At 41.2% G+C, this 18,842-nt stretch overlaps 1 protein-coding gene across 2 annotated transcripts in view; it reads left to right on the forward strand.

The window, feature by feature from the left end:
- The window catches only part of LOC146889591 (acylglycerol kinase, mitochondrial), an 81,369-nt gene that overhangs the window by 59,487 nt on the left and 3,040 nt on the right, over positions 1–18,842 (forward strand). For both annotated transcript variants that reach the window (XM_087901693.1, XM_087901694.1), the window contains 6 exons: positions 871–940; positions 5,144–5,223; positions 8,218–8,275; positions 11,841–11,988; positions 12,523–12,620; positions 17,867–17,937. In XM_087901693.1, the coding sequence (XP_087757819.1) occupies positions 871–940; positions 5,144–5,223; positions 8,218–8,275; positions 11,841–11,988; positions 12,523–12,620; positions 17,867–17,937 (525 nt within the window). The remainder of the gene's footprint in view (positions 1–870; positions 941–5,143; positions 5,224–8,217; positions 8,276–11,840; positions 11,989–12,522; positions 12,621–17,866; positions 17,938–18,842) is intronic.

Below are 18,842 nucleotides of genomic sequence, written 5' to 3' on the forward strand. Positions count from 1 at the left end.
TCTTGTCTAGCCACTTAATGTTTCTCTTGTTGTGTATTTATATATGTCTGACTTTGAATTTCCAGTACAAACTCTAGACTTGTTTGCAGATCTGGCATAATTTTATGTTACCTGTATGTGTAATACATAGTATTTACTTTTGATGAGGTGTGTGTGTGTGTGTGTGTGTGTGTGTGTGTGTGTGTGTCTTTCAGGAGATTGTCAGAATGTATGTAAGGATAGTCTTGTATTTTTAATGAAAAAAAATCAACAGTAAAAACATGAAGAACATCCTTGTAGTCCTAGAAAATAAGGAAATATATCTTGGGTCCTGGACTGTAGTTTGCTAAGATAACTTTAAGTCCTGCCCTTTAGTTACCATCTGACTGTTTGAGAAGAAAGATTTTTTTTGTTTGTTTGTTTTTGTTTGTTTGTTTTGTTTTCTTAGGGGGAAATGACTAAATTTCCTACACTGGTTAAAAGGTGCTGTGTTATCATTGTGTATTTAAGTACCACATTTCCCAGTAATAGGCACAGTGGAGTGATTCAATGTTACATAAACAAATGGTCAGTATCATATATAAGCTCCAAATCTTTCTCTATGAATCTCTAAGAACATTGTACTATTCTGAATTGCTAATTCTTTCCTCATGCTTTCCTTCTGCTTTCTTAAAATATTTTAAAAAATAATAATATTTGAGAAGTCTAGCTTTTCCTGACATCCATCCTAGACTTCTGAGTGTGTGCGGGTGGATGTGTATGCACGTGTGTGTGTGTGTGTGTGTGTGTGTGTGTGTGTGTGTGTGTGTATGCGTGTATGCGTGTGCTGTGCTCTCGAGCAGGTAGTGTCTACCTTTTACAACTGGACCCTCTCCATTTTTCCCTGTTTAGACACATTACAGACGCCACACTCGCCATTGTGAAAGGAGAGACGGTTCCACTTGATGTCTTGCAGATCAAGGTAAAAATCTTTGCTTCAGAGTTTGAAAAACCTATGAAAGTAATAAGGACATGTTAAAGAAGATGAAGTTTTAACAGTTCACATGAGATTGTGGTGAATATGGCAGTCCCTTTCTCTTTCTATCCCCACTATTAGTCTCCAGAGAAAAGCAGTGTTCATGATTCTGTTATCACTAGTTAATGTGTTTATTTTTCGTCTTTAAATGCCATTATATGGGGCTGAAGGTATAGATAAATGTTAGCATGTGTTTATATGTATGGGGTTTAATCCCTAAGACCTCGCCAAAAGTAACTGTGATAAAAATCATGTGATATAAAATTGACAACTGTAGTCATTTTAAGTCTGCTCTTCAGTAGTGTTAAGTGTATAAAGTTACCTTTTGATACCTTAGCTTTGAACTTGCCTCTTTGCCTCTTTGTTACTCTCTGTGTAACTTCCTAGTATAATTATATCTAGTTTTTAATTCCTCCACCTACTACAAGAAATCCATCTATGGTTGTTTTGAGTATTAGAAGAGCCCTCAAGGCCAGACATTGTGTTGTATACTCTCTGGGGATAACACAAGGATGAAGGGTTCATGGTCATTCACCTGCACAGCTAGTTGAGATTAACCTGTACCACATGAAACCCTGTCTTCTAAAAGGAAAAAAAAAACTCAGAAAGTATTTAAAACAATGACTGATTTCTGTACCCGTTTAACTGCTGGGTGCATCTTTCATGCTCTGCGACAGGTAAACTTTTTCTCACCTCCTGCTGAACAGCCAGTCTCTATCTTTCAGTTCACTTGGTTGTTTTGGAGTCTTAGCTCCAAGTCTTAGTTTAAGAATATTTAGGATTTTTATTTTGGCGGTGGTGGCTGCACACCTTTAATCCCAGCACTCTGGAGGCAGAGGCAGGCAGATCTCTGTGAGTTCCAGGCCAGTCTGGTCTACATAGCGAGTTCCAGGACAGGCTCCATAGTTACTGAGAAACCATGTCTAGAAAAAACAAAAACAAAAAATTTAGGATTTTGTTGATTATCTGACCAACCTTTCTCGTTCTTAGGGTGTGAATAAGGTTTTCTGTAGCTTCCTGCATCTTAGAACACTACAGTTTTCTATTGAGCTGTGAAACATTTTTTTATTTGTAGATGTGTAGAGGATCAATTGATTTAGAAATATGTGAAAAGGCATAGAAACAATACACTTCACAGCATGCTGGGCACTCAAACTCTGGTCTTGAATTTATACTGTAGAATATTTATGTAATAATTCAAATATGTGTTACATTCTTTGATATTGCATTTGTTTGACTGTGTAGAGCTGTGTTATTTTGCCTGCCTAAAACACCTGATTGGTCTAATAAAGAGCTGGCAGCCAAGAGCTAGGCAAGAGAGGAATAGGCGGGGTTGGCAGGCAGAGAAAATAAATAGGAGGCAAAATCTAGGCTTGAGAGAGGAGGGAGAGGAACACGAAAAAGTGGAGAGGAGGATGTCAGAGGACAGCCACACAGCCACACAGCCAGCCACAGAGGAAGAAGGAAAGAAAGATATATAGAATAAAGAAAGGTAAAAAGCTCAGAGGCAAACATAGTTAAAGAGAAATGGGATAATTTAAGTTAGAAAAGCTGGCTAGAAATAAACCAAGATAAGGTTGTCATTCATACGAATAAGTCTCCATGTAAGTGTTTGCGAGCTAGGTGACTGAACCAAAAAGAGTTTAAAAAAAAAATCAACAACAGCTGGGCAGTGGTATCATACACCTTTAATCCCGCCAGCACTCGGGAGGCTGAGGCAGGCAGATCTCTGTGAGTTCGAGGCCAGCCTGGTCTATAAGAGCTAGTTCCAGGACAGACTCCAAAGCTACAGAGAAACCCTGTCTCAGAAAACAAAACAAAACAAAACAACAACTCAACCACAGTGAACTTACAAGTGTACAGCCAAGCCTACTTTAATTTTTCTAGAGGCAGCCATGTCTAGACTTCCCGTCGTGATCTCATTATTCATACTCTAAATTGCAATTGATCTTTAGCGTTTAATACAGCTAAGTTGTTTTCACAAAGCAAAGGGACTGTGATTAAAGCATAACTAGGAGAGATTGTTGGATGTAAAGACATTGTTGTAAAATATGATTATTAACAAAGAAGGTGAGTCAGGAAATTTTATTTTAATAAAATAACTCAGATGTTTAGTATTTGTTGTATATGTATTAGAAGTGATATATTACAAAGTAAATGGAATTTAAATGGAAATTCTTGCTGTTTTTGTACTTAAATGTCTCATCTCAATCCCCTTCTGATTTTGCAAATTGTTATCAGATTTTTTTTATAATCTCTGTGTATTAATGACACAGCCCAGGAAGCAGAAAAATTTTAATCAAATCAATTCTTAGAAAATGTGGAACAGTGGCTTTTACCCTAGTTTCTGAGGAACCAGTTTAGTTTAATTTTTTTCCTATTCTCCTCCTTTCTGAAAATTGCATTCAGAATGTGAAGAAAAAGCCCTGTAGACAAAGCTTAATGCCATAAGCGTTTTAGGCAATGCTAGATGCCAGTCCTTCCTCTCACAAGCACCATACCCTGTTAATACGAACTGAAGACTCCAAATTTCATGAAATCACGAACTAAAATGAAATTGTATTTAGCTTGTTCACTGTTTAGGGTCTGCTCACATCTCATTGAACATTTCAATTTGATAAGGAAGTCAAGATGTGTTTCTTCTTATGATGTATTATATAAGCCCACAGGTAGGAGAGAGGCAAGAAACCATGTTGGCTCCATCTTCAAAACCTATCTAGAGGCATCTTTTCTTCAGTCTCTTATTCCCACTCTGGTGACATTTATCTTACTTTAGAACTCTCTGAATATGACTTTCCCTCCCCATGTACTGTTGTAATAACCAGTTACAAGTTAGGGCACATCACTTCTCTGCTCTGAGGCCTCGGTAGTGTCTCCTCCCTGAATAACAGCCTTTAAGGTCTTTACTCTGGTTCCCCTTGACCTCATCTGGATGGTACTGATTCTGGTCTCTGTTCAAATGATGCTTTGAACTGCATCTTCTCTCATCCCTATATTAACCAGTCATTTATCCTCCTAGCAGTATCTCTGAAGTATTTATTGTGGCTCCACTGTCCTCTCATCAGACTGTTTGTAGTTTCTCTCCTGTGGACACCTGGGAGCAGGATTAGCAGAAACTCTTTTGCTTACCTGGTAGTGCTGTCTCTTCTTTTACCTGCCAGTGCCTTGCTGCGGGGTCTCTAATGGGGTCGTATGTGAATTTTTGTATAGCTCCCCATGACACTATATTTTGAGTTTGGAAATCTGTTTTAGTTCCATTTATTTGGACTCCTTTAATTCTCAGGTTGAGTGTTCTTCATAGCTTCTTCATGCCCGAGTGCCTTAGCCCCTGGCCCACAACTCTCAGAGGAAGTACTCTACTTGGCACCCAGAGACAAACATGCCCTTACTGTGCCTGTCAGCTGATGCCTCAGCAGCACCTCTCTGTTTTCTCTGCTCTCCCTCTTTCTCCCTCCTTCCCTCCCTCTCTCTCTCTCTCTCTCTCTCCCCCTTCCCCCCCCATTATTCTTCCCATTGCTTGTCTTAGTACAGAGAGTGGCAAAGCCATTCTACTGCATGAGCAGGTACACACCAAAGGGGTGAGGGTCAGTGTCTCCTTGTACAGTTCTACTATGTGTTTCTCTAACATATTCCCTTGCTTGGCTTTGACACAGTGAAATGATGCTGGTGCTGGGATTGAAGGAGCCCTTGATCCCATGAGCACAAGATGCAATGTGCTTTCTCCGGGACAGCAACTTCTTGTGCCAAAGATCCTCCCCCCTCAATCCCCCTGCCCAGGTCTTAATCTCAGCTTATATTGTCCATGGCAGAGAATTGATGGTATGAGAGAATCTGAGTTGGTCCTTCTATCTTCCAGCAAACTATGGAGTTGTGTGTAGTGTTATACTTCTATTAGAATGTGGGGCCTTGTATCTATCAGTTTTCAGCCACTGGAATTTAACTACCAGAATTACAACTAATACGTTCCCTTGCCAGTAGATTCCTGAGAACTAATACAACTGTGGCTCATTCAAGCACTCTTACCATGGCATAAGGTTTTGAGCTTACATATAAAATGTTTGGCTTGGTGTGAAGTAGGCCTAGAACATTTTCTGAATACTATGAATTTGCTATATTCACAAAGCTAAATCAATTGTGTTTAACTTCCAGGGCGAAAAGGAACAACCTGTGTTTGCAATGACTGGCCTCCGATGGGGATCCTTCAGAGATGCTGGCGTCAAAGTTAGCAAGTAAAGGATTCCTGTGTTCATACGTGATGGTTCTTTAAAAGTTTTATGCCAATCTTGCTTTTGAGGTTTTAAAACAATGGTCTGTGGGTAAATCTTTTTGGCCAGGTAGCTGAATTTGGTTTGGATACTGAAATAGGAGCACCCAGGTAAGAGTTTGGAGCCTATAAGCTGAAAGGACTGGGAATAGCCATAATGAGAAGGGCGTCTATTTTCACACATGTAGCTTAGGTTCAGGCTACATAGAAAAAAGAACTGGCATTGCTTATCACACAGCAACATACCTAGATGAACTCCAAGGTGCTGCCTGCACCTTGGCCTCAGGGAGCACTTAAGGTCCTAGTTGGCCAGCAGACCGTGTATGGGTGGAGACACCATGGGCTGCTCCTCTGAAGGGAGAAAGGTGAGGTCTGGCTTTGCTGACTGGAAGAACAGGCTCAGGAGGAGCGATTGGCAGGCCACTGCTGGCTCTCATGGGAATAGACTGAGTTTTGGAGACTCATGTGGAATGAAGCTTCCACCTAGGAAAGAAGTGTGTGTTGAAGGAGCGGTGGGCCACTTCCCACCGCCGGCCGGGCTAGCTTTACCCGAAATAATTACATGAAAACTGTATTCATTTTAACACTGCTTGGCCCATTAGTTTCAGCCTCTTATTGGCTAACTTTCACATCTTGATTAACCCATTTCTAATAATCTGTATAGCACCACGAGGTGGTGGCTTACCGGGAGGATTCTAACCTGTGGCTGTCTCAGAGAGGAGAGTCATGGCGACTGCCTCATTGCCTTCTTCTTCCCAGCATTCTGTTCTGTTTCCTCCACCTATCTAAGCTGCTGTCCTATCAAAAGCCAAGGCAGTTTCTTTATTAACCAATGAAAGTAACACATAGACAGTTAACCCTCCTCCATCAAGTGTGGGCCAGCTTCCTGAGGCAAGACCGAAGGAGACAACATCCAAGGTTCATTTCATTTCTAGTGGAGGTGTCCTTCCTCCTTCCTTAGCCTAGAGCCCAGGGCTTGTAGTTGTAGGAGAGGCACTGAGTTAAGATTGAACCAGACTGCTAAACGTTCTTCACAGAGATTTCTCATGCGTTTCACTCTGTTGTCCCTGGTGATGCATTCCTGAGAGCGGAGTGTCAGGAGAAGAGACTGCTGTATCTCATTGCACCACAGTTTTAAATGCTTCCCGTCTTTCTGATTGCCAGTGTGCCATGGTTATGCTGATGCCACAGGTTACCTGGGGTTTGATCTGTCTTCTCAGATTCCCACAGCTCACTGAGAGAACTGCTTAGCTTTCTCTGAGAAAGTCTGCTCAGGACAAATGGCTGCCCAGTGTTGTGGTCCACAGTTCAGCACTAGCGCAGGTCAGCTGTCTCAGGAACAGCTCAGCTCCCTGCTCATATTTGGGCTTCTGAACAATGAGTTTTAAGGTCTGCAGGTGGTCACATAATACCTCAGCTAGGACTGACTGCTTAGTCATTTCTGGTGTAAAATAAGAACCATTCATGCTGGCCACTGGAAGACTACAACCACAGTGTCAAGTTCACTACTGGAAAAGGTGCAAGGGACTGCTGATACTTTAGAAATAGACCTCCTGAATCGGGGTGTCTTTCTAATTGGCTAATTGGGAAACGGAGTATAGAGAGCTTCAAAAACACCATAAGATACCAAATATCCAAGGCCCTCATTGACACCCTCACAGTGTTAACCTGAATGATGATTTAGAACGGCTGCACTTTGGCTTTATCTGATTCCTTGTTCTGGGATTTGGGCCCAATGTACTGTGCCATCATCCCTAATGGCCAGTTCTCTGTTTTATTTTTAAGCCTTGCTCTTTCTCTGGCTGCAATCCCACTTCCTACCTGAAGTTATTTTCCCCCCTCTTTGGTCTCTAGATTCGGGTCACTTCAGTCACTTTCTGCTCCGTACCTGTGCTTTATCCTGTGTCTTTTATTGCACAGCATGACCACCCTGTGTTCTTTTTTGTCTTTTTTTTCTTTTTTATGATTTTTCGAGACAGGGTTTCTTTGTAGCTTTGGAGCCTGTCCTGGAACTAGCTCTTATAGACCAGGCTGGCCTTGAACTCACAGAGATCCGCCTGCCTCAGCCTCCTGAGTGCTGGCGGGATTAAAGGTATGCGCCACCACAGCTTGGCTCACTCTGTTTTCTTTTTTCTTTACTTTTCTTACCAGTAAATAGTGATCAGTTTATACAACAATATATGTAGTCACTTATTAGTATTTTTTGGGAGTCATTAACTTCTCAAATCATTGGTCCAAAGGTAGGAATTTTACAGCGTTCTTCTGTATGTTTCTCCATATATGTAATAGGAGCTAATTAAAGGCCTTCTGACATGAATCAGTCAGGAGCAGTCAAGTAGCATGTAGGTACCAGCTACATGTAAAGAGCAGCATTTATATCACTTTCTGATTGCAACCAGCATCTTCCTCTCTCGAGTAGCTTTTATGCACTTAGCAGTATGCAATGAATTTTTACTCTGAGACTTTACACTTGGAATATTAAAGCTGTATAATGTGAGTAATGTGAGCTATACTAGTGTATATAAATGCGTACATTTTATATGGGAGGGGCCATGGAATACAGGACTTTATCCTGTATCCTGTAACATATTAGGTCAAGCGACATCAATAATACATTATCTGTATGTGGCTTTATTGCTCTCTTCTTGTGGCTCCTTTGCCTGTATACTAATCTATTATATCAGTGAAAGTCTGTATTATAATGATTTCTAAATTTAGGGGTCAAAGAGACTTAGGCTATACATCTCTTATTAACTATAAGAATATTTCTATCTAATTGCATACTGTTCTGTGTGGTATTAAAATTTATATTAAATTATGACTATATTATGCTACATCCTTAAGCCAATCCTCACGAGCAGCCAATCATAGCAGAAGTACAGTCCTGATGCATTGATTGTCCTAGATGATATCTAACACATTGGTAACCGTTCTCATCTTTTCATCTTGGTTTCCTAAGGTACTGGTATCTTGGTCCACTGAAAACCAAAGCAGCCCACTTTTTCAGCACTCTACAGGTAAAGGTGATTTACAATTTAGAACCTGACCTATGTTAATTCAATGTTTCTTTGTGATGTGTGTATTTGAGGTATTAATTCATTAAGTATATGACCTGTTCCAACACTAACATGGGGGCATTTGATTTATATACTTACAGAAAATATTCTTGTTTCGATAGACAAGCACCCCTTATGTATGTCTGTCTGTCCTTACATCCGTCCATCCATCTGTCCGTCTGTCCATCCATTCATCCATCTATCCATGCTCATTCTGTTCATGAAAAAAAACTATTTATTTGTCTTGGATACTTGCCTTTGCTACTCATTCATACACCCTTGCCAGACAAACCTTGAACAGAGTGAATAGAATATGTAGATCATTAATATGTGTATCTATATTAGTACTTGATAATAACCTGAAGATTTATAGTCAATTATGGATAAATATGGGAGTCTATATATTATCAGTAGGTTTTAAACTGTGTTGGTTAAATAAGTGTGGTACGAACTGTACTGGACAGTACTGATACAGAACATTTCCCTCATCACAAAGTTCTGCTGGGCTGTGCTCTATATAGAATATAGTAAAAAGTAATAAGGTCTGATGTTATAGCACAGTACAGTGGCAGACAGCTCTTGCCTAGCATGTGTAACACCTTAGGTTTGATTGCCAATGAGAGAGTAGGGGGCATAGAAAAAAGACTCAACTATGCCATGTAAATGAAAAAGTAAATAGGAAAGTCACTCAATAGATGAACTATATACTGTCTTCATTCTTCATGCAGACCAAATTTGATTCACTAATCTGAAAATTGGTGTAAGAAACTAGGCTCCAGTGTTAATATTTAGAGTTACTGGTATTTGTATACACACACACACACACACACACACACACACACACACACACACTGAAAAATGTAGTTCTCTTAACCTTCTAAGAAATTCTACTTGGGATAAAAAAAATTAAATGAACAAAACGAAAATGAAAATCAGTAAAATACTTGGAGTAAATACACATACTTTAAAAAATCAAACAGAAAAGCCAAGGCCTTTCTACTCCTAAAGCGAACTGGTTGGTAAAAAGTACTGTCGTTAAGGAGAGAGAGTAACTTCCCTGGTGAAGCGGTAACACCTAGGAAGACGCAGTGCCATCTGTTCAGATGGTGGCGTTCTAGACCCTGTGAACACTCCCTGCTCAGTACTCAGCAGGTGCTTGTTGCTGTGTGGTTGGTGCACAGAGCACACGCTGCACAGGCTTTCTGACCTCAGGACGTAGTCATGTGCCAGAGAGAAGTGCAGTGGACCAGCAGACTGACAGACGGCAGGAGAGAAGTGTAGATGGCAAGACAGGAACAGAGGAGGCCTCCTAACTTCACCGAGGGTCACAAAGCCTTCTTGAGGGAGGTGGCATTTATGCTCAATTTGGAACTGTATTGAACTGGATAAAGGACATTTGGGATAGGGAACTGGGCTGTGTGAAGTCCATGTGATAAACCATGGTCATTAATTCAGGTTGGTGCAGTAGATTGTCTTCAAATGGAGCTGGAAGGATAGGGTTGACTTGGGCGGGTATCGCACACAGATCTGCATTGTGGAAAAACTGTCTGGCGTCAGCATGCACCAGGAGTTGGGCATGAGTAGCTATAGACCAAGACAGCAGATAGAAGACTGGTCAGGTCCTCCAGTGATAGGGAGAGAGTAAGTGCTGCGGTGCAGACTGAGGTTGCTGAGAAGCTGAAGAATATTAGATCCAGATTTCTAGTCTGAGGAGCTAGAGTTCTGAAACTTAGTTTTTCATTAATGTTGGTGATATTAGGGTAAGACCCAGCTAGCTCATGGAGGAAGATGAAATTTTATTTTGTATGTAGTGAGGGCAGCATATCTGTGGAACAAAGGACTATAGACACAGTTGTAATCTGTCTGAACCGCAGAGAGATTCTAGGATAAAGAAATCTGTTTCCATGCCCTAAGGATGTGACTGCCATTGAAAGTATGGGTTTGGTAAAAGTGCCATTAAGAACAGATGGCCAGGAATGGCACAAAGGACTGTAAATGTTTAGAAAACTAAGGGGAAAATGACTGTACTAAGAGAAAAGCCGAGACAGGAATTGATCCAGCAGCCAATAGAAGAGGTATTTCAAGAGCGAGAAAGAAGTGCAGTTTCTAGGAAGCAGCAGCAGGAGTTTAAATAAGAACAGGGGACTGTTCTCTGAACTTGTTAGCTGCCAAAGTTTTGTCAGGCTCCAAAGTGATAGTGTTGGATTATAACAAAGAAAGCTAAGAAATGAGTGAGAGGAAAGGAAATGGAGACAGCCAGTAGTGGTGACGCACACCTTTAATCCTAGCTCTGGGGAGGCAGAGGCAGACAGATTTCTCTGAGTTTGAGGCCAGTCTGGTCTACAAAGTGAGTTCCAAGACAGCCAAGACTACACAGAGAAATGCTGTCTCAAAAAGTGGGGGAAGGGACCGTAGGGAGGGAGGAAAATGAAGACGGCAAGGGTAGTTTCTTCTTCAAGAAACTTGACTTTGAAGAGGAGATGACAAGAAACGAGAGAGCAAGAGAGCCTTGGTTTTTAGATTAACAAATATCTGTCTTTATATATCCCAAAGCAGAAATGGAAAAGAAGGGAGACAGAAGAGATGACTGAGTTGCTCAAACTCATACACAGACAGAAGGATGGAGTCCAGGGTTATCCTTAAACGGGGGAAGGGCTTCCCTTTTTACTGAGATGGAAGTATCAGTTAGGTCCAGATGAAAGGGACATTGGACGGATTTAGGACTTTCCTCCATGATGGACGTGATATTCTTTGGAACAATTGGTCTTCTGAAAATGACGCAGGTGATGGATGGTAAAGGTGGCACAGAATATTTAAATATAAAAGTTAAGAGAATTTGTACTGTCGCATAACCCCAGAATGTGAGAGTTGGTGAAGTCCCCAACAGGCTCCTCTGTGTTGTCTGTCAATACTCAGCAGGAGTATGTTTTCCCCCTTCCTCCACCCAAATAAATGTTGAGCCATGATTTAAGGTTCCCTCTCTCCTTCCCTCCCTGTTGACACTAATAATAACAATATTAGATAAAATGTATAAAATGTCTCGTGTGAGAATGATAGGCTGTGAGGCAGTGATGAGGCACTCGCTGCCTCTGATTGAGCCTGAGCCACAGCCTCTGTCCTCCACATGCAGATACAGGAGTGAAGTGGGTGTTTGATGCACGTGATTTCCTTAGGTGTTTGTGGGCCATGGATAAACTGAAGGTAAGTTTATTATGGGGCACTGCTGATCCGTACTGATCTCTATTGTTTGGACAGGTGAGTATGGGCAGTAGTCGTCAGCTCGACTGGGCTGTCTCTCTGCTGCATGGTAGGGAAGTAATAGAGACCGTGGGTCATTGCGTTCGTGGTTTTTAAGGCAAGGTTTTAAGAGGAAAAGGAAGCTTGAAGGTTTCTCATTTCAAAGCATAGAGAACTCTACCCATTGAAGAGATGGTTACCTTGTTAGAGTTCTGACCTTTGCAAAGCAAAGCCCCCAGAGGTAGGAATTTTATGGATATGATGAAACTGAATTCTTCTTCATTACCAGGAGTGGCCTCAGACTCATCAGGCCTCCATCTCTTACACGGGACCTACAGAGCGACCTCCCAGTGAGCCTGAAGAGACCCCTCCCCGACCTTCTCTGTACAGGAGAATATTACGCAGGCTTGCCTCATTCTGGGCACAGCCACAGGATGGTAAGCAACATGGCGACTGTGGGTTACAAGCCCTGCTCTGCTTCAAACAGCAAGAATGGTTCTAGATACCTAAGTGGAGCAGGAGCCATTCCAGCCATTCTGGTTGAATCCAGACTTCTGGGTGTTTCCAGGGCAGGCATCAAAGTCTTGTGAATGGACACAGCAGGTTCTGTGCACTCTTTGTCACTGACATTGTGCTATTGTGCCTGCTTTCAGTGAGTGTGCTTTAGGCTAGTGAGCCAATGTTTATCCCTGCGTGTAGGAAAGATACAGTAAATACAGAGCTGGACAGAGGGCTGAGGAAGCCAAGCACAGTCTTGGAGTGTGTGTGTGTATGTGTGTCTGTCTGTCTGTCTGTATCTGTGTGTGAAATGTCAATAGAATCACTGACCCATGTCTGATGGTATGTGACATTGTGTGTGAGAGACAGAGGCAGAGAGAGAGAGAGAGAGAGAGAGAGAGAGAGAGAGAGAGAGAGAGAGAGAGAGAAAATGTCAAGAGAAGCACTGACAGGTGTCTGATGCATTCCCACAGCCTTCTCCCGAGAGGTGAGCCCACAGGTCTGGAAAGATGTACAACTGTCCACGATTGAGCTGTCCATCACAACCCGAAACAGCCAGCTTGACCTGACGGCAAGTGCACTCATTTTTTATAAAGACATTTCGTCTGGGGGAAAAGGACAGGTGCTTTCCTTGCACTAATTCAGTATTTTTATGTTTTACTCTGTGGGAACAGAGATGAAAGGATGAAGTAAAGGAGGCTGCCGTGTGTCTTTAGAGACAATAGCACTGGGAAGAGGTAGCTGAGTGCTGAGTGCACTGGGGCACCGGAGCTCCAGGGTCTCTGGACAAGGATTTTACTCTTGGTTGGGTGACCTTGGAAGACTCGGGACAGAAGATTTAAAAGTGAAAAGCTAGAAAAAGTTGAACTTTCACTTGAGTAAACATGCGTTATTTTTGTGAATATATTAAATGAATAGACTCAGATTCCCCAGGAGAAACACACAAATCTCTAGCTATACACATATGGGGGTTTTCTTTGGTTTTGGTGAGACAGAGTCTTGCCCTGTAGTATAGGCTAGCCTCAAATTGTGATCTTCCTGCTTCAGCCTCCTAAATGGTAAAATTGCAGGCCAGTGTGCCATGTGTAGGCTGTCATACATGATTTAATTTGGATGCAGTCTGTAGACATGCACTGTACAAAGCAGTAGTTATTAGCCTTATGTGGCAGTAAAGTATATGGGATTAAAATAAAGTTTAACATGCAGTTCCTTAGTCATGGTAGACATATTTCATGTGTTCAATAGCCTTATGTAGCTTATAGCCATACTAAATGTACAGACATGAACACTTCCATTGCTGTAGAAAATTGTGTTGGCTGGTGTTATAGACAGTGCACTGAAACAGGAACACACAAGAAGTGAAATAAAGTGAACTGGATGTCAGCTGATCTTATGTTGCCTACAAGCAGAGAATTGATTTTCTATTTTTAAATGATGGAAAGTCAGAAGAATGCTATTTTGTGTACATGAGACTTGTGAAAATCATATTTCAGAATCCAGTGTGAAGCAATACAGTAGCCCAGATGTGTTCCTTTGCATGTATTCCTCATAGAAACCGTGCAGTGCAGCGGGGGAAGGAGCAGCTGGGACAGAGGCTGTGTAGCCCCCAGTCCTTAGGTGTTTGCTCTTTGACCATTTGGGGGAAACCATACTGACCCTAGAATGGAGAAAACTTTGCCAGTTAAGTCGTTCTCAACTGTTGGCCAATGATTGAAATATAGTCGGCTTTTATGAAAAGCAGAGTAGTGTACTCACCGCTATCCTGGCCAATCAGAAACGGAAGATGGAGCACAGTGTACTGGGAAGCTTAATCCCAGTGTTTGTGTTTGGAGTATTGCTTTGTTTACGATTCTTACAAATTATTTGCATCTCCTATAAAATATTTGCAAACACGGCTCCCTTTATCTTCTGAAATAATTCCAGTTGAACTAAAGAACTAAATCCAAAGTAATAAAACTACTTAAGTATTTAGTTAAGTTTAAATGATTATCAGCATAAACTTGGAAAGTACAAACGTTTTTCTAAGCATGACACCTAGGGCAAATTTTATATTGACGCATTCATCTACTTATTTAAAAAGAATAATTTCTGAGTGACAATTAGGGAGAATATTTGAGTATGGCAGATCAGCATTTATTAGATCTCCTTATCACAAACTCCTCAAATAAATCAATAAGAAGTGAACAGAGACAATATTAAACAATGGTCCAACGGCTAAAAATAGAAAATGCACAAAGGGAAACTTTGAGGAAAGAGAATTCATATTTGCTGATATTATTACATGGGAGTGAATCATTGTCCACAGAATCTTACATAAATTAGTTATGTTACCCTCAGACTATACCACATGTGTCTATGTGAGAACAGTTAACTGCATTTTATACTAAAGTTAAAAAAAAAAATCAATTCCAAAGACACACCACCTGAAATAGTAACTTCTGGATCTCCATGTGTTACACAGCACAGTAGCTCTAGGGTGATGTGCATGGGGACAGAGCTCTCCTAGCCTTCAGGATACTGTAAGTTGTAGCTGTATTTTTGGTAGTGTCTATAAAGTGTCTAGAACCCATGCATACCCCTTGTCCTGGCAGGTATAGTTGTTTAGCTTGTGGACGTGAACAGTTAAATTCTTAGTGTACTGACACAGAATTCTGAAACCACCGTGAATCAATGAGGTTGGAAAGTCCTTTGTTCAGAGGGATTTTTGAAAAGAAGATAAGATCTCTATTACACATTTTCTTTATTCTTAGTCTTTGGTAACAATGTATTCCCAGGATATTGCTTGTGCTCCTTTGCCATTGTTCTCTGATGAGTGAATCTCTATAATGCATTGAACTTAGTGAGGATGTGATTGCAGCTCCAGGTGAGCCACATTCAGGATGCTGAATGCTTTCATCCTTTTGCTAATTACAAAGCTATGTGACACTGTGCTGCTCGTCAGTAGTGGAGCACATTCTTTCTTCCTCACCACTTTGCAAAGCAAATACAGGAAATACTCAGATACTGTAGCTGTCATGTCATAGCTTGAAATGTTTATTTATCATTAAAATAGTATCTCCAAGTATGAAAATAGCTTTAAGAGTACAAAATGTCAGAAATTTGTCTCTTAAAAAAGCATGTTTATTCTTTAACAGCAGCACATTAGATTGATTAAAGGAATATTTTTTTTAATTTAAAGTAATATGTGATCTTTGTATTTACTAATGCGGCAAAATGCTTACCATATATGGCTGAGTGAAAAACTAACTTAAAATGATTTTCATGAGATGGTTGGTTCCATTTTTATTCAAAAGAGAAAAGCTGCCACCTGAAACTGATCTTGTGGAGGTAACTGATGAACTGTCGAGGTAATTGATGAAGGCAAGGCTCCAATTTTATTTACTCATTTCCGTAGCGAGTTGTTCGGGCAGTTTATTGAGGGGCTGCCCATCTTTTCCCCTAGAGCTGAGCAGGTGGTTGTGAGCCACCCAGTGCGGGTGCTGGGAACTGAACTCAGCTCCTCTGGAAGAGCAGCGAGCACTCTTATCTCCTGAGCCATCTCTTCAGCCCCATGATTTCTGTAAATATTTTAGAGTGTTTACTAGGTTCCTCATAAAAGTTTCCATAAGTTTACCTTGTACTTATAGATCAATTTGAGGAGAAATGGCATTTCTATAGCATTGACCCTTCTGGGATATCATTGTGATTTATCTCTTCACTTACTGAAGTCTTCAGATTCTCTCAATCAAGTTTGATGGTTTTCTCTATAGTTTCCTGTTGCTAGATACATTCCTGGTTATCTTACCTTTGATGCGATTATCAATATAGCTCTTAAAACTTCATTCTCTGACTAAAGAAACAGACATGTAATTGATTTTTGTCTGATTGTGTTGATGCTGAATCAGCATCCTAATTAAGTTCTTATTAATTATGTAGCCTATGGGTTCTTTTAGATTTGCTATATAAACAACAAACAGTGCCAGTTTTGTTTCTTCCTTTTAAACACTTCATCTTTACCACCCTTTGTCTTTCCTTACTTCCTAACTTCCATGCTGGACAGTAGTAATGCTTATGGGAGCATTGCCCTATGGGAGCCATTGCTTTGTTCTTGAATTCATTATAATTTTTTGGATATCTTTTATTAGGTAAGGAAGAAGTTTCTAATAAAGAAAACTTGCTAGGTTTGCCAAGAGTTTTATTAACTTTAAATATCTTAGACATTAAATTCTATCAAATATCCTTTCCTCTTCCCTTAAGACAATAAGATTCTTATTGAACCTGCCAATATGAGTTGATTTTTGAACGGATATGAGAGATGGAGATGGCCAAGATATAGAACAAGCAATAGCGTTACCTTTGTACCGTAAACACTGAAGAGAAATCTATGAAATGGCTTTTGGCAGAACTGACAAGAAACAAACAGCATAGGGCAGGGGTCCCGGAAAGGAGGCACTTAGCTGAGCAGTGCCTCGTGTCTGTGCCAGCCCCCTGCTTGACAGAGGCCACTGAATGGAGACGGGGCTGGAGAGATGGCTCCGCAGTAGAAGACAGACATTTCTACTCCTCCAGAAGACGCAGGTTTTCAGAGGACTTGGGTTCAATTCCCAGCACCCACACAGTAGCTCACAACAAGTTAATTCTAGTTCCCCGGATCCAACACCTTTTTCTGACCTCCATGGACATCTTGAACACATGTAGTGTATGAGAATACATGCAAGCAAAACATACATAAAGTAAAAAATATTTTAAAAGTTATTGCCACCAGTGTCATCTGAGACTCATCTATTTATGACATTTTGTAATATATTCTGATGAACTTCTAGTATACCTATTTTCTACTGTATTCCGAAATATACTGTCTTATTGTTCTACTTCCTGCACTCTCTACAGTGAAAGGTAAGTTCTTTGTGGGCGAAACTCCTTGTTTTGTTCAGTGATGTAACCCAAACATTTTGGGGATTGCTAAAATTCACCTGGCATTCGACAGGTAGCAAAATGAAATGTGAACTCTGAGCAGTCATTAGGTCAGAATATTGTGTGTGTGATTCCTAGTAGATTCAGCTGTGCTTTGGTGGTACCTTTGAAACTCTGGCAGGGCTCTCAGAAGCTTGTGTATGTTCTCCTGGGCCTACATGTTTTGAACTCCAAGATGCCACACAGAAGTTCTGGGGTTGTTTCACAAAGCTGGGCTTATGTTCTTAGCTAATAGCTAGGAGCAAAGTGAGGAGGGGCATGGAATCATGATTCTCGCCACAGTGCTTCCTTACAGATTAATCTTTTAGTGTTTTGTATGGATAGAACCACAAAGTTTTACAATGATTGTTGGGGAATAGGAAGGGTTGCTTGCTGTGGGACAATGGTCTTTTATCTTGCCACTTGCATTATTTTTAATGAAACACTGATTGGCCAGTAGCCAGGCAGGAAGTAGAGGTTGGGCGGTGAGAACAGGAGAATTCTGTGAAGAGGAAATCTCAGTCTGCAGTCATCACCCAGACACAGAGCAAGCAAGATGAGAAGGCCTCACTGTTAAAGGTACCAAGCCATTTGGCTAACACAGACATGAATTATGGGTTACTTACTGTAAGATGTAAGAATTAGTTAATAAAAAGCCTGAGCTAATAGGCCAACCAGTTTATAATTGATGTAGGCCTCTGTGTGTTTTATTGGGACTGAACAGCTGCAGAACCAGGCAGGACAGAAACCTGAACCAGGCAGGACAGAAACCTATCAACAGGTTGCTTATCATGTTTACATTTAGAGCATTTTAAATACAGACACCTGTGGGTGACAGCTGTATTAGCCTAATTTCCATTACATTCATATTCTTGATCTTTGTAGAGCAAAGAAGACTTTATGAACATTTGCATCGAGCCTGATACTGTCAGCAAAGGAGATTTCATAACCATAGGGTAAGGGCCTGGCCTGTGGGAAATGGAGCTTCATGAAATAACTTGTGTTGTCAAACCTTTCTGTTCAGAGTGGGCTGCCTACTTAAGATGGAGACCTGGCAAGGCCCTTGTCTGTCTGTCTGTCTGTCTGTCTGTCTGTAACTCTTCTTTTTTAGAATGGAGCTGGCATTTCTGGTGCCTGTGTACTTTAGCCTCCTCTGCTCATTTTGGGAAATCAGAATGGAACAGTCTGCCTTTCAATTGAAATGAAAGAATTCCGTGTTTCTGGCATAGTCAAGGTTCAGTGCAAGAGCTCGAGTGTCTCCTCACTGGCCTGGGAACTCTAGGGTCATCTGCTTGTCTGAATCCTTCGCCATCTGTAAAACAGGAGGAAATCATGTCTACTGTCTCAGGACTGCTTGTCAGTCTCAGGAGGCTTTCGACAGTGAGCAGGACTCCCCAGTATCTCTTACTGTGCATGCCATTCCCGTCTCCCTGTTCCCAGAACATCAAGGACAAACTTGAAAGGACACTGCGTCCCTGGACATTTCCCAGGTTTCCCTTTAGTAATCCAGTAGACTCTTTAGAATTCTGCCTGATTTGTTAAGTCCTGCCTCAGCTGGAACTTCATTGGCTGAGAATTCTGTAACCCCTCCAGACATGTCCCAAGTATCTGTGGAGCTGTGTGTTCCCATGCCAACCAGAAATCTGCTCAGCTGCCTTTGCATTGTCCTGGTGCTCCCTCTCGTGCCCATTTTGGGATTGGACATTGCTGCTATTGCAGCTGCGTCTCCATGGCTGCGTCATTATCTGTTCCAGCGTGGGCAGAGAATGGCTTTCATTAATCTGTGTTGTTCTTGCCTTTGATACAAATTCTTCAGATACTGAATGGCTCCTTGCAGCCTTTGATTATTCTCGGAGTAAAG

Source organism: Myodes glareolus, chromosome 25, assembly GCF_982192425.1.
Source record: "Myodes glareolus chromosome 25, mMyoGla1.1, whole genome shotgun sequence".
Taxonomy (NCBI): domain Eukaryota; kingdom Metazoa; phylum Chordata; class Mammalia; order Rodentia; family Cricetidae; genus Myodes; species Myodes glareolus.